This window comes from Lagenorhynchus albirostris, chromosome 9 (assembly GCF_949774975.1).
Source record: "Lagenorhynchus albirostris chromosome 9, mLagAlb1.1, whole genome shotgun sequence".
Taxonomy (NCBI): domain Eukaryota; kingdom Metazoa; phylum Chordata; class Mammalia; order Artiodactyla; family Delphinidae; genus Lagenorhynchus; species Lagenorhynchus albirostris.
In genome coordinates this window covers 49,643,271-49,658,558 of record NC_083103.1, presented here as the reverse complement: position 1 = coordinate 49,658,558, position 15,288 = coordinate 49,643,271, and the positions used below count along the sequence as shown (strand labels likewise).

Below are 15,288 nucleotides of genomic sequence, written 5' to 3'. Positions count from 1 at the left end.
ATGGTCCACGCACCGCAATGAAGAGTATCCCCCACTCGCCACAGCTAGAGAAAGCCCACGTGCAGCAACGAAGACCCAACACAGCCAAAAACAAATAAATAAATTTATTTAAAAAAAAAAAAAGATTCAGGCACCTTAAATGACCCGGAAAGCTTTACAGGCACTTATTCAGTGAGCTTGGTCCTCTCTCACGTTTTATACCCTGACTAGAGATAAAGGAGCTTCTTCACTTCTTCAGCTTTTAAATGATTTATCATTTGAGAGCAAAATAATGCACAGGAAGAAAATACATTTTTATATCCATGAAAGAAACTATTGCTGGATTATTACTTAATTGGTATGAGATGAATCCAGATTCCTTAAGTGACTTTAAATCAGCTAACTGGTACGATTTTTTTCAATCTTGTTAGCGAACGAGCATTCACAGCCCTTGAATGTTTTACCTAGATTGCAGATATTAAAAGAAGATGGTTTTTGTATGCTTGTCATGCAGTCTCTTCATTTTCAGCAGGTGGAAAGGGACCTTGGCCTGGAATATTCAGTCTTCCTAGAAAATTTACACTGGCCTTTTCTAATTAGATTAAGCACCCCCCCCAAAGGTGGTATAAATTATTATCTTTAAGAGTCCAGTGAGAAGGTCGTATTTTATATTCTGCACTTAAATTTTTTTTTTTACTTTCAACCTATTTTTTAAAAAAATTTTTTAGTAAATTTATTTATTTTTGGCTGCGTTGGGTCTTCGTTGCTGCGTGCAGGCTTTCTCTAGTTGCAGCGAGCAAGGGCTGCTACTCTTTGCGGTGCACGGGCTCCTCATTGCGGTGGCTTCTCTTGTTGTGGTGCACGGGCTTCAGTAGTTGTGGCACGTGGGCTTAGTAGTTGTGGCTTGCGAGGTCTAGAGTGCAGGCTCAGTAGTTCTGGCTCCCAGGCTTAGTTGCTCCGCGGCATGTGGGATCTTCCTGGACCAGGGCTCGAACCCATGTCCCCTGCTTTGGCAGGCAGAGTCTTAACCACTGCGCCACCAGGCAAGTCCCTCAACCTATTTTAATTTAGATTTATCTAGAAGTTTTTCTAATATAAAATTATTTAATGGAAATAAGTACTATCATTTCTGTAGCTGAATCACTGATTTTTTTTTTTAATCCTCTTGATCCTCCAGTGCAGTCAGCTAATTTAACTGTTAAGAAGTAGAAGTGTTGCTGGATCTACTTCATAACCGTAATAGTGCTTTGCATTTAGTACTTTTATTTCGTAATGTGTTCTTGCGTTCACAATCCCATTTGAACACACACTGGTCTTTTAAGGTAGATAAGTTTGACAAGTGAGAAAACAGTCACAGAAAGAAACAAAGTTGATAAACAAAGGTTCCTGGCAAGTTAGTGGAGGAGCTGGACTCAAAAATCCTTGTCTGGGAGCCCCCAGCCCAGTGCCTGTTGAAGAGCACATTTAAGTGGGAGGGACACATTAGGGGTAAGGGATTAACAGATACAGAACTACTACACATAAATAGATAAGCAACAAGGGTATACGGTATAGCACAGGGAATTATACCCATTATCTTGTAATAACCTATAATGGAGGATAATCTGCAAAAATACTGAATCACTATGAAACTAAGAGGTTATTGTAAATCAGCTATACTTCAATTAAAAAAATAAAGAGCACATTTATAAATAGAATCTACTCGTTTGTGCATAACCACTATGCTGAAGTTTTAAAAAATAACTTGTAAAGCAGGATAAGTCTCCCTTCTCCCTCAGTCTTGCATATGTGATTGATTGACTTAGCAGACCCTTCCTTCTTAATAAGGTACTACAAAGGTGAACTTCAGCTCGGGCTTCTGAACTTGGTACCTGTGGAATTTATGAGGTTTTCCTGTAGAAGTCCGCCATATATGCTTGTTGAATAACCTGTGTACCTGCTTCATTTGCATGTGACTGCTGGTGAACTTTCTAGTGGGAAAGACTGATTTAGATGAATGTCTGCCTGAAGGCAAGGAAAGGGAGAGGCCATTGGATATTGACAAGTTTTTCTTTGGGGTTCCTAGCTTTTCTTTCCCTTCCTCCCTTCTTCTTCTTATCTTGTTGGCTCATCATTTCTCCCTGCCTCAGCTGAAGTTTCATGTCTGGAAAGAATTTTAAAATGCATCAATCACAAGATTTTATATCTGTGTGGGAGTATATAAAATATATGTAGTATATAATGTAAATTTTGAGTAGACGCAAAATTCAAATTTGAAGAGCTATAACATTTTGTAAATTTTAGCTGTAAAAATTTGAGCTACGAAGGTTTATAATGTAACCATTCAAGAGATACAAAGCGCTAGAGTATAAAAAGCCTTTTTCCTACCTCAGCTCCCAACCATCAAGTTCCTCTCTTCAGAGGCAGTGGTGGTTCGATTTTCTTCTAGAAACTATCAGTATTCTTGTAGAACCATTTTATGCCTAATTATATTTAAAGCACACCCCAAGTGCTGGAACATTCTGGGAGAATTTAAGCTCTTATTTAGTTGAAGCCAAAGGAAGGACTGTGATGGCGGCATTCAGGTGGCTGTTAGTGGATGAGCTGGAAGTTAAAAGTCCTAGAATCACCTGTTCTCTCATTCCTTTAGTTACAACTATAGGCAGTTGGAACAAACAGAATTGTCAACACCTGGGGAAGGGAGTGGAACTCCGCCCCCCTCCCTCCCGGGGCTTCTGGCACTTATGACGGTTTCACCAGGCTCTTCCCTTTGCCTCGCAGGTGAACAGTCTGCACGTGGCTGACCCCGTGGAGGCCGTGCTGCAGCTCCAGGACTGCAGCGTCTTCCTCAGGATCATTGACAGCATGTGAGTTTGTGCCACATCCCTCTCCAGCCTCTCAAGTGAAGCTGCATGCTGGGGTGGGGACTGCATTTGTTTCCTTGTTGACAGCTGTGACCAGAAAGCACCGCAGGACTGGGATGTCTAGGCCATTGTGGGCCCCAGAGGCAAAACACATGACCTCGTTCTCCAGTCATTGTGTGTCTTTATGAGAGAGGTTTCACTCTTTCGCAGAAGAGCCTCCAAGTCTCCGTGTTCTCACAGTGTTCCGGGAGCCTGCTCCGGGGCTCCGTCCTCTGTCTCAATGGGAGTCTTCTACAGCCCTCTTTTCGTGACTCATCCTTATCTCACAAGCCCTCTTTGCAACCTGTAGGCCCAGGAAGAAGAAACGGGAAGCTTTTAAACTTGAGGGAAGTAAGCAGCGCCTAAAAATCTCTAATTTGTTAGCACAGCACAGACATGCCCCTCTCTAACCCATTATAGCATTCCCGGGGTTTTCACCTGCCTCATTAACTTGCTTTGTGGGGTCGATTAGCATTAGATAAGCTGCTTGTCATGTAGCCAGGATTTTAGTTTAGGCCTTTAAATTTTATATCTGTGTCTTTAGCACATTTCCTTTGAACTTCACCATTATCTGGGAAATGAGTGGAGTGGGGCCTCCTCCTCATACCTTACCTTTCTGGAACCCAGCAAAGATGGGTCAAGCTGTAACCTACATTTATCTTTTTAAAGCTCATGTGGTTCACCCTTTTTCCTGTATCCTCAACTTTTAGCAATTATGAAGGGCAAAACTGACAAACTTCTTATTTCTTTGTGCTATGGGCAAAAGTAGGGGCCAGCCATGATATAAGGAATTGGGGGGACAGTGGAGAGGACCGACCCTCCCTGTCTAAAGGGAAGCACAATAGACGGGAGGTCCCTCAGACCAAGATCTGAAGTGTTGAGGTGTTTGTGTTTCACACACAGCAGGTAGGAACTGGTGTTGGGGATTCAGCATCTCTGTGAAGCAGGTTCATAGGCAGCAGCTCATTGACAGGGAAAGAAGGTAGAACTGAGCTTGTCAAAGGCAGGATCTGGGTCTAATTCATCTTCGGGTCCTCCATACCTAGCTTAGCACAGTGCAGTGATTAGGTTTTAATTAATGTTTGTTGGTGAAAATGAGTGAATGAAAATGTAGTTGATATTCTCTTATCAGCAAAGTTTAGTGGGGCTGAGTGCCCCCATGACAGATGGGTTTGCTAGAGTGTTTTTTTTTTTTAATCTTTTGAGATTTACATTGATAATGGAGTGTCCAATATGATTTCTTAAAAGTCCCTGTGGGGGGGGGGAAAAAAAGTCCCTGTGGCTTTAACCATCCCACCTACCTTAGTGAAGAAGTCACTGTATTCTTATTTTGATACAGACACTACCATTTTCTTTCTTTTTTTTTTTCCTGCCGCACAGCGTAGCTTGCGGGTTCTTAGTTCCCTGACCAAGGATAGAATCCGGGCCCTGGCAGTGAAAGTGCCGAGTGCTAACCACTGGACCGCCAGGGAATGCCTGGACACTCCCGGTTTCTTTCCCGGTTACCCAGACAGGCCATTTCAACATCATCTTGAATTCCTCCTTCACCTGGGCACGGATTTCTAATTGGTCACCATCCTCTCAGTGTGTCCTTTAGAAGATTTCTCACGTCCCTTCCTCTGCCTCATTCTGGATACCAGGGCCTGGAGACTTCGTTCTTCTCTAAACTGTCCTTATTCCAGGGTGTTCCTGTACCTGTGATCTCAGGGCTCTCATTGTGATGCTCCACAGCTGATGGACCTCAGCGGCGCTTCCTTGCCAGGAGGTTGAAATATAAAATCTGCAGCTTGGTATTCAGAGCTTTCATCAGGGGCCCTCCCAGTCTTGTTTCCTACTCATTTCTACCTCCATACCCCACTCCTTTTTTTTTTTGATCCTGTAGAATCTCCTAAATTCTGACTTTTGTTAATTGTGTCTTTATGGTACTACTTAACTTGTTCTTCCCCTTGTTGCCTATAAACTGGTAATTAGATCTTAAACTTAATTGGCTTAAGATTTTTTTCAAGGATACTATATAGATGGAGTTGTGCACTACCTATAAATCATCATTTTGCCACTCCTAATGAAAATTATCATTTTGCAAACCCTAATGAAAGTAGTAGGTCTAGGCAACAACTAACATCAATGGCCAGTAAAACTGTTAGGCTGGCAATACCTAACCTACAATTTAACATCACTAAAGGAGAGGCAGCCAGGTATGATATGCCTTGTTGTAACACACAGTAGGGTGCAGCATGCTTTTTTTGGACTTAAGAATGGATCAAGGAGCTTTTGCTTTTGAGGAGATAAATTTCCTTGGCCTGATGACAAGAGCAGTAGATGTGTCCAGGGGTGAGGATGTATGTCCTTGGTGTAGCCATTGTAGGTTTATGACCCTGTGGGAAATTTTCATAAGGAGGGTCAAAAATTCAAGATGCCCATTTTCCAAGTTGTTTTCTAAGGTGCTGCCTGAGCTTTAGACTAGAAGAGACTTGTGGGGGGACGGGGGGGGAGAGAGAGAGAATGTGTGTGTGTGTTGGATGGAGGGGCTGTTGAAATCCCAGGTTAACCCTGATTTCCATCTCAAATCCAGGATGATTCAGACCAACTTCCTTTGGGAAAACAGACGTTCTTGGTGAACGTGTTCTGGCTGATTCATTTGTGATGCTCCTACTGTTGCTAACTGAAATCAGACACCTAGTTCTCAGGGGAAGGCAGTGGAGGATGGCAGGGTTGGTGGCAGATAGAAGCTGTGGGAATCGAACAAAAGCTTGTTCCTTGGCCACTTGGCCTTCTCTCTGGGAGAATTCTTTGGGCTCCACCCCTCTGATAAGTTTCCCTTTCTGTTTTCCTGTGCATGGTGAATAGCCTAAAGCAAAAAGGCTGTCCCATTTCTTTGATATCTATGAGGCTTGCATAGCAAAGTTTAGTGGAGGCATTTTTCCAGAAAACTTAAAGCTCTGACATTTGTCTTACTGACATTGACCTCTGCTCTTCCCAGTAAAAAGTATTCCTCATCTGTCAGTCAGCCCATATGTACTCAGCCCCTGCTGTATTCCTAGCTTTCAGCTCACAAAGAGCGGTCAGTTATAAATGATGCACCTGTATCCGTGAGTACTGTAGGAATTCCTGAGAAGGAGAGGGGAGATGTGACTTGCAGTGGTTCTGCTTGGCTTCCTGCCAGAGATGAGACTTGAGTGCCATCTTAAAGGATGGGCTGGATTTCCCCAGGACTAGTGTTTTCCAAAGCATGTTCCGTGCACCTGTACTTATCCCAGGGGCTCAGTGGGGGAAAGAGGAGGTTTGTGGTCAGATAGGTTTAGGAAATAATGTGTATTTATACCTTCTTTAGAAAATGTTCAGTTTGGTTTAACCCAGTATTTCTCAAACATTTAGCCCAAGAACCCTGTTTATTTTTATCCAATGGAATACACTTACGTAAATTACTACTCTGTGCTGAGGGCAAAGAGAGTCTCAACAGTCCAGATTGTCGGTGGGTAGGGAAGATGGCTCTTTCAGGAGTCTGTGAGGAGATTAGCATCTATAAAAGACTTTGTAGGTGTCCCTAATCACAGACCAGCTACCCAAAGTGCTTCCTGTGGGGGGTTCACTTGGAAGAAGCCTTTGTAATCCCGTGGGAGCTGGAGGGAGCTACTCTCATGGTCTTGCCTAGGATGCTTCTTGTGCTTTGCAGGATGTCTGGCACTGGAGGATTCTAGAGTCTGCCCTGCCCTCCAGAAAGTTGATTGAAACTTAGAGATTCGGGTTCTGAAGAACAGGAGGCTTTTCAATCAGTGTCTTCAGCCGTAGCCTAGATAGAAAAGTCAGCTTTCTAACTTGAAGTAAGGGTAGTCCCTTCCAAAAATGAAACTGCACTTAGCCTGAGGGGCCAGGGTCAAGGGGCCAGGGCAGGGTGAGAGCGCCCCCTGCTGCCTCCCTGCCTTCATTGCTCTCCACACTTGGCTTGCCTTTCCACTTAAACAAACACAAGCACCGCAAAGGCCACAGATGGAAAGTGATTGTCCCTTGGCCTGGCCTCTTGGAGGCCACCTCAGCCTTCAGTGTGTGGTGAACTTTGCCCTGTCACTTCAGAGCCTCGTTCCCTCCTGTTCTTTCAGTTTTTAGATCTGTTTTTCCCTTTCCATAGTCCTCTCTGACTCGTACTCTAGCCACATTCACAGGCATCCTGACGTTTTACACTTGAGCCGTTGAAGGTTATCAGTCCTGGCTTGCCAGTCATCTGTGCTGCCTCCATCGCCTCTCGACCCCCTTCCCACAGAGCTTTTTGATATTCACAAATGCCATCTTTTCCAGGAGGACCTCATGCCTCAAGTCCCCACTTCTCAACCACGACACAGTTCCTTCTGGCTAAATGGTGTTTTGGTATCTTCTCTCCTGCCTCCAATGTCTGGTCTGGTTCTCCCCCAGATCCAGCACAGATCCAACCTGAAGGGATGGGAAGGTGGTATGTAATGCGGTAGCAAGGAGGGAAGGATTGCTAAGTACTCTGGTTCTAATACTTGCTCTTTTTCTAGCCATGGCACTGACGAAGGGCAGCAGATTCTGCAGCAGCCGGTGCCAGAGAGACTGGAATTTGTGTGCAGTTTTCTGCAGAGTAAGCACTTTTCTTATCTAGCTGGGAAGGAGCTGCTTCCTCAGCTCCTGGGACTTGGGTATCTGGACCTGGAAGAACCAGGTCCCAGGTATCTGGGGGAGCAAAGGCTTGAGGCTGCCCACTCTGTACCACCAAGATGAGTACAACTGGGGCGGCTTCCCTGGGCCTGGTGATGCCTGCACCAGTTGGGGAGGAGTGTCCCTGCAGTCCCAGAGCCCATTTCGGGATCCAGGTAGAGCCAGAGGGTCGGTTTTGGGGACTCATCACCTTGGGCTCCCATTCCTCCCACTGCAAGGAGACAGAAGGATCCATGTTACCCTCTTCCCCTTGCAAGAAAAACATTTTCCCCTGATAACATTGAATTAATTGCTTAGGTGATAGGTATAGGGGCACAGGCAGGTTAAGGTTGAAATCTTGGCCCTTCTACTCTACTGTTTGTGTGACCTTTCTGGACATGGGTTCCCTGTCTTTAAAATGAAGATCATAGTAATTGCTCTTAAGGTTGATGGATAGAGTAAATAACACATGCGGGACTTCCCCGGTGGTCCAGTGGTTAGGACTCCGCGCTCCCAATGCAGGGGCCCTGGGTTCAATCCCTGGTCAGGGAACTATATCCCGCATGCCGCAACGAAGATCCCGCATGCCGCAGCTAAGACCCGGTGCAGCCAAATAAATAAATGAATGAGTGAATGAATATTAAAAAAAATAACACATGCAAAGCTTCTAGCACAGCACTTGTCAATTCTCCTCCCTCATATAGCTGTGGACAGAGTCCTCATCTTTGACACGGGAGCTATCTACCATCCCCACCTCAAGAGAATTATAAGAAAGGTGATAATGGATTTAGATAAAGCAGGGTGTTAGTAATTGAGCCCTGCCCCTCTGGCAGCATAAGAACCAGGTGTCCCAGCCCTGGTCTGACTCAGCTGCAGGTGGGCTTCCTCTGCAGCCGCAGTTGGAATGAGACTCTTGAGTGACCTGGAATCTCTGGGCTCCTCCTCTGTGGTGCTGAGTGGGAGTTGGTGCATGGGTAGGTGAGTGCAATGTCAGGCCCCAGAGCTGCTGTGAATTCCAGGCTCCTTTCTTCTTTAACTATCCCTGTAGTCCTTGGACCAATCCAGGATAGAACTAACTTCAGGTGGAAACGTGTATGTTGGGCGAGAGGGGACCTAGGAATAAGGAGCCCTGCATCTCCTGGTCCCACCAGCCATTCTGCTCCTCTGACTGTGAGGTGTTCTGATGATCTCAGAGATGGTCCCCAGGAAATTCACCGTGTTTTCTACATTGTTGTCATTACAGAAAACCGAAAACATCCCTCTTCTCCAGAACGCCTGGTGTCAGTGCAGAAGGTGATGGAGGGATCAGAGCTGGAACTTGCCAAGGTACCCGTGGAATACCAGACTGGCCTGGGGGGAGGGTGGCACCAGAGGGGCCTGCAGAGGGGCCTTTTCTTAACCCAGAGGAAGTGGTGGGGCTTTATTTCTGGGCCTCGTGGAGGTAGGCGGTAGGTCCAGGCAGCTACCTAGTGAGGCAGAGGCTGATTCAGCCAAGGATTTTAGGAGCCCACCTTTATGACAGGGAGGTTGACTAGATCATTACTGTGGCCTCAATGGAGACCTGGCAGGAATCAGGCCTCACCCAGCTGTCGTCACACTTTTCTTTTTAGCTCAGTCCACTTCATTCCCTCTTCTGTTTCTGGGTGCTGGCCTATAGATGATGCCTTAAGCTTCATACCCAGGGTTCCATGAGTCCAGGAATTTAGTTATGCAGGAATTCTGGCACCTGGCTTTTTGCAGAGTGAGCACTGAGTCCTCAATCAAGTGATTCCTGATGCAGTTAAGGGCAGCGGCCTGGGGCTGCTGAATTCTAGGAGCTTTGGAAGGGTCTCAGAATAGCTCAGAGTCCCCAGAGTGGGGCAGGGGTGGGGAGCGAGAAGAGAACCCTGCTCAGTGATTGCCTCCTGTTTGGCTTCTAGATGACCATGCTGCTCTTATACCACTCCTCCATGAGCTCCAGAAGTCCCAGGGACTGGGAACAATTTGAATACAAGATTCAGGTAAGGCCTTGTGCCTCCACCCCACCCAGCAGGTCTTGCCTGTGTTTTATCTCATTCCAGTTGTTTTTCTTTAAACAGCATATATTGTTCTTTTTAAAAATTACGTTATAGTAGTTATAGCCATTCATTATAGAAAGTCTGGAAGATATTGAAAAGCACAAAGAAGGAAGTACCAGTTGCCAGTAATCTCATTCTCAGCAATAACTGCTAACTTTTAAAGGATATACTTCCAAGTCCTTTTCATGTACGTAAATTTAACTGTACCCTTACCTGAACTGTTTGGATAATACATAGAAATTATTCTTTCTCCGTGTATGTGTTCCCGTATGTACGTGTGTGTGTTTTACACAAACTGTCACTCCATTTCTTCCTCCTTTCCTCTGGTAGGAAGGATTAGTGAGAATGTCTTTGTCCGCCATGACAGTCTAGCTCAGAGCGGTTACGTCCTCTCCCCTGCTCTGCATGGTCCCTAAGTGAAGAGTTGGTGCGTCTGTTTCATTAGAGAGGGAATTGACGTGGTTTCCAGGAACTACCTGCCATATGGGTCCTGATGTTTTCCTTGCTTCCTATATGAGCAGCTGTCCTTTATTTTCCAGAGCAGAAGCAGCTGGGATGCCACAGTGGGTAATGTAGGTGACTGGTGGGGCAGTGTCCAGAAAGCTGTGGCCTTTCACGTGGTGGTAGAAATGTTGAGTCATCCCATCTCGTACTCACTTAGCTCATGGCTCGTCTCTGGGGTTGGGGGTTGTAGTGGCGTGGGAGGCATGGGTGGCTCCTTCCTTTCTTTAATCTTTTCTTTGCTCCAAGCTGATCATAGACCTGGTAGAAACAAATTCTAAAGGAATAAGGAACTACAGAGATGGCCAGGAAAATCAGATAAACTCTGTAGCTTTGGAATTCAAACAGAGAAGGCAAGATTATACCTGCTGGTGGCTAAGCTTTGGATGAGCCCTGGAGGAGTTCTCACTCAGACAAAGAACAACAGTGAGGTCAGCTGGAAGAGGCCAACAGGGTTATGTATGAAAGCTTTCTGACTGCATTACTTTGCTTGCCCATTCTCATCTCATGGTCAGGAGCAAAGTCAGTTTGGACCTCTGTCTCACCCTGGGTACGTCTTTAGGGGAGAAGAGGGGCTGGGGACAAGTAGGGTGACCATGTCTCTGGTGGAGTGTTCTTGGCTGGACCATGGGTCTTCAGGTCTGAGAGGAAGAATGGGCTCCAGCAGGCTCCTAGGGCTGGCACGGCCAGGATGGTGCCCTCCATCCCTTCGGGCCTCCCGAACACCTAAATGATGCTCTTTCTCTGTCTGTGGTCCAGGCTGAGTTAGCTGTCATTCTCAAATTTGTGCTGGACCATGAGGATGGGCTAAACCTGAATGAGGACTCAGAGAACTTCTTACAGAAAGGTAAGTTGGGATCACTCCCAAGGATCCTCTCTTTTCTGAGCTGGGGAGTGCTAGGATGCTGAGTTGTCAGGAAGTGCAGTGGGGATTTGCCCCAACACAAGTCACAGAGTTGGTGCTTAGGAAACGTGTGTAAGGGGGTAAGTTGATTTCTGGGCCATCTTGCCATCATCCCAGTTCCCACAGAGCTCCTTCTTGCGCCTGGCAGCAGCTAAGCAGAACATTTATAAGTGATCATGTCTGCTGTGGGTTCTCCTTGATTACCCGCCCCCGCTCCCCTCACACACACACACTTCTTTTTTTGTTTTTTGTAGTTTAAACAGTCATTACTCTAGGTTTATAAGCTGGGAGTACACAGTCTTAGAAAATTGTTCTTCCTACATAATGCCCGTGTTCTAGGTGGGAAGGCAGATACATAAACCAGAATGTATGATAAGGAATAAGTGCTAGAACAGGGAGATATCGAATCTACCAAGTGTCTTGCTGGAAGTACATCAGAGAGAGTGAGAGTGCTGCCTGTTTGGAAGAGCCGTCTGACAGCAACAGGGTGTAAGGTGTGGGTCTAGGCACGTTCATCCAGCCACTGAATTGGATGTTCCTTGTGTTCAGGTTCCTCGTCAGCCCTTCAGGTGGAGATGTTGCAGATGTGAGTCTAGAATGCAGGAGAGGGCTCTGGGCCAGGCTGTGGGCTTGCAAGTCTGTGTATGGATGGCCATTGAAGCCTTGGGCACCGTGGGCAGAGCACACGGGCCCCATCAGAGCTCTGGGGCTTGGAGGGCAGGTGGGAGAGGGAGGCGGGAGGAGCAGGTGAGGGAGACCGAGACCCGGTGTTAGAAGTAGGAGGGCCATGCGAAGGTCACCGTGGGAACCAGGGGAAAAGGAGGTTTTGAGAAAGAAGTCATGCTGGCAGTGCACGATTTCAGAATGGAGGGCTTCAGCAAGGAGGCTGGTGGTTCTGACTCGAGAGGTCATTGGGGCTGAGAGGAGATCTGCTCAGGGTTGGCTTGAGGGAAAAGCGTGAGCACTTGGTCCAGTCTCTGAGCACGGGGGACACAGTCACTTCACTGCGCTCTTTTGAGTGCTGGGGATCTGTGGAAACAGAAGCCCCTTGCTTGATTTGGCTTAGGGCACTGACCTCTGGGTAACCCAGACACCAGGCTTCACGTTCTGCCCAAGCGCCTCCCTCTGCAGCTTACCTATAAGTGTCTGGATTCATTCCCACTAAGGCGAGTTCTCAAATTGCATAAAGATGCAAATCTGTCCACCCTCTTACTAACCTCTCTTTGGCTTGTTTACTCCTTCCCCTCTAGCTCCTGTCCCTTCCCCCTGTTCCAGCACCATCTCTGAAGAGCTCTCCCCACCCAGCCACCAGGCCAAGAGGGAGGTTCGCTTCCTAGAGCTACAGAAAGTCGCCTCTTCCAGTGGGAACAAGTATGTGCTGGGCCTCTTCTCCTGGGATGGGGCCTCAACATCCAGTCCTCAGATCCCTGCATCCTAGAGGCTAAGCTGTTGACCAGCCCCTTATGTCATCAAGAGTGCTTGGAGTATCTTGTAGATCTGGGATGCCCTCCCCTGCCCCAGTACTAATGGGGGAATTGGTTGGGATCTGTCCTCGGCAGAAGGCCTTTCAAAGGCTGTTCTTTGTTTATGGAATTTCTTGCTTCCCTGGAGACTGTGCTAAAGTCCGTTCTCCTAGTGCAGCTCTGTAGAGGCAAAGGGAATGCACTCCTTTTGCAGCGATGGGGGCGGGGGAGGGTATAGAGAAATTAAGGCTTGGAGGAAGAAGAAAAGCTTTCTCAGGGTCATCTCATAAGGTACGAGGTAGCACTGCAGACAGACCCCAGGTGTTTGGGCCCCGCAGCCGGTGCTCACAACCATAGGGCCGGGCTCCCCCAGCCCCGCCTGTGGTCGGTAGCTTCAGCCCTCACGTCGGTTTCTGACCATGGCATCTGGACCATCTCCTTCCTCAGCTTCCTCCCAGGTTCTCCAGCCTCCCCCATGGGTGACATTCTGCAGACCCCACAATTCCAGATGAGGCGGCTGAAGAAGCAGCTTGCAGATGAGAGAAATAATCGAGACGAGCTAGAGCTGGAGTTGGCCGAGAACCGCAAGCTCCTCACAGAGAAGGGTAGGTGGCCTGCCGCTGGCAGATGTGTGTTAACGGGCAGCATTTGGGATTTTCATCCGGGGAAGTGCTGGGCTTGTCTGAGGCGTGGCCCCTCTGTCTTCTGTGTTGTCGCCTCTGCTGGCCCGGATGCTTAGAGCTCAGCCCTGGGCCTGTCAGGCTGACCTCCTGGAAGCTGGTTCTGTCCTTGCCACCCTCCTTCCTTTCCCCGGGATTGGACGCCTCTTCCTTCCTCCCCCTCCTCCCCTTAGTCCTGTGCTAACTCTCCTCTGTCCTCCCCTCCTCTGGGGCAGATGCGCAGATAGCCGTGATGCAGCAGCGCATCGACCGCCTGGCTCTGCTGCACGAGAAGCAGGCAGCCAGTCCGCTGGAGCCCAGGGAGCTTGAGGAGCTCCGTGGCAAGAATGAGAGGTACAGTGCTCCCTACCGTCCTTCCCACTCCCGGGGCAGGGGAGATATGCTCTTTCCTCACTGCTCCCCTCCCTTGCAGCCTCACCATACGGCTCCACGAAACTCTGAGGCAGTGCCAGGACCTGAAGACAGAGAAGAGCCAGATGGATCGCAAAATTAACCAGCTTTCTGAAGAGAATGGGGACCTTTCCTTTAAGGTGAGTGTTGAGGTTTCTGGCCCCCACCTGGAAGCCCCTTTGCTTGAATTGGTCTGGAAAATTCCCCGAAAGAGTGTTGAGGAGAATGTCCTCATTCCGTAATTGGCTGCTGCCAGGGACCGGCTGGTGGCCCTAAGTTTTGATTTGTAGTCCTGAGTCAGAGACGTGAATAGTTGCGATTGGTTTGAGGAAGGTTGGAAGGCTAATGGGAGCTGTCCAGGCCCTGGAGCTCAGGGGGCAGATAGCAGTGGTGTTGGCAGTTTTGACCCTGGGTGATGGGCGTTCCCTCTTGTCTGTCTCAGCTGCGGGAGTTTGCCAGTCACCTGCAGCAACTACAGGGGGCCCTCAATGAACTGACAGAAGAGCACAGCAAGGCCACTCGGGAGTGGGTGGAGAAGCAGACCCATCTGGAGAAGGAGCTCGGCACAGCCCTGCAGGACAAGGTAACCCTCTGCTTGGGGAAGTCAGGGCCACAGTCTTGACCACACACTCAAAGCTGAATTCCGTTTACCACTCTATTCTTTGGGGCCTTTGGGAATTATGCTGCCTACTTTTCAAGGCTTAATAGTGTGCTGTAATGGGCTTCAGGCCAGTACACCTATCAATCCTGTCTCTGCTGTTTACAGGGTGTGGCTCTTGGACAAGTTACTTGACTTTCTTTCTAGGCATCCTTTTCCTAAAATGGGAAAAAGAATGGGTAGCTGCCTCATTATCCGTTGTAAGATAATGCATATGGAGCACTGAACACACATTGTCTGGTGCAAAGTGAGCTCTCAGTGAATTAGTTACTGTTATTTATTATTGCTAATAAGAATCCAGCTCTGCCACTTATTAATAACCATGTAGCCCGGGGGCAAAGCACTGCACTTCTGAGCTTCAGATTCTTACCCTGTAGAAAAAAAAAAAGGGATGGTAGTAGCTACCTCCCAGATCTGTTGGGTAGGTTAGAAATTCAGAGAGGTACCCAGCACAGTGCCTGGCCTATTGTAGGTACTTAGTGAACAGTGGTGTAAAGTGGGGCAGGGGACCAGGGGATGCTGCTGCTGTTGATGCTCAGACTGTTGGGATATTTTTAAGCTGATGGGTTTTTGGATTATCTGAGAGTCAAGACATGAGTGAGGAAGGGCATACAGTGAGGAAATCTGGAGTAAACTCAGCAGCCTTGGAGAAGAAATGAGCAGGTCACTTGACTTAACTGAGCCCTGGTACCAGGGCTAGAGAGTCAGGTCTCTCATGGTCCCAGGTCCTTGATTTCTGCAAGTTTTCCCCTAGGTCAGGGCAAAAGGAGATCTTGGTAATAAGGTAATAGGGTCTTATGTTTTGTTGATGTTCAAAAGGGTTTGTGTGGTAATCCGGTGCCTGTTCCACTTCTGTTAACATGGGGCTCTTGTATACTCCCAGAAATGCCTTGAAGAGAAGAATGAAATCCTTCAGGGAAAACTTTCACAGCTGGAAGAACATTTGGCCCAGCTGCGGGAGAACCCACCCCGGGAGAAGGGCGAGGTGCTGGGTGATGTCTTGCAGGTAGGATCTCAGGGGCAGGGGTGAGACCTGTGTGCTGGGATTGCTGCAGACCCACGTTCGCCGTGTTCAGGTTCCTGGCGGTCCTCAATCCCCAGAGGGGCCGGGGGACCGAGGAGTC

The 15,288-nt window shown here is 47.9% G+C and overlaps 1 protein-coding gene across 8 annotated transcripts in view; it reads left to right on the top strand.

The window, feature by feature from the left end:
- Positions 1–15,288, top strand: part of NUMA1 (nuclear mitotic apparatus protein 1) — a 37,340-nt gene that overhangs the window by 8,853 nt on the left and 13,199 nt on the right. For 7 of the 8 annotated variants that reach the window (XM_060159875.1, XM_060159878.1, XM_060159876.1 and 4 more), the window contains exons 3-13: positions 2,740–2,825; positions 7,376–7,455; positions 8,755–8,837; positions 9,431–9,511; positions 10,829–10,916; positions 12,224–12,344; positions 12,884–13,041; positions 13,332–13,449; positions 13,529–13,646; positions 13,949–14,089; positions 15,048–15,170. In XM_060159875.1, the coding sequence (XP_060015858.1) occupies positions 2,740–2,825; positions 7,376–7,455; positions 8,755–8,837; positions 9,431–9,511; positions 10,829–10,916; positions 12,224–12,344; positions 12,884–13,041; positions 13,332–13,449; positions 13,529–13,646; positions 13,949–14,089; positions 15,048–15,170 (1,197 nt within the window). Of the gene's footprint in view, positions 1–2,739; positions 2,826–7,375; positions 7,456–8,754; positions 8,838–9,430; positions 9,512–10,828; positions 10,917–12,223; positions 12,345–12,883; positions 13,042–13,331; positions 13,450–13,528; positions 13,647–13,948; positions 14,090–15,047; positions 15,171–15,288 lie in introns of those variants that run through there. The other variant, XM_060159879.1, reaches the window with a different exon arrangement.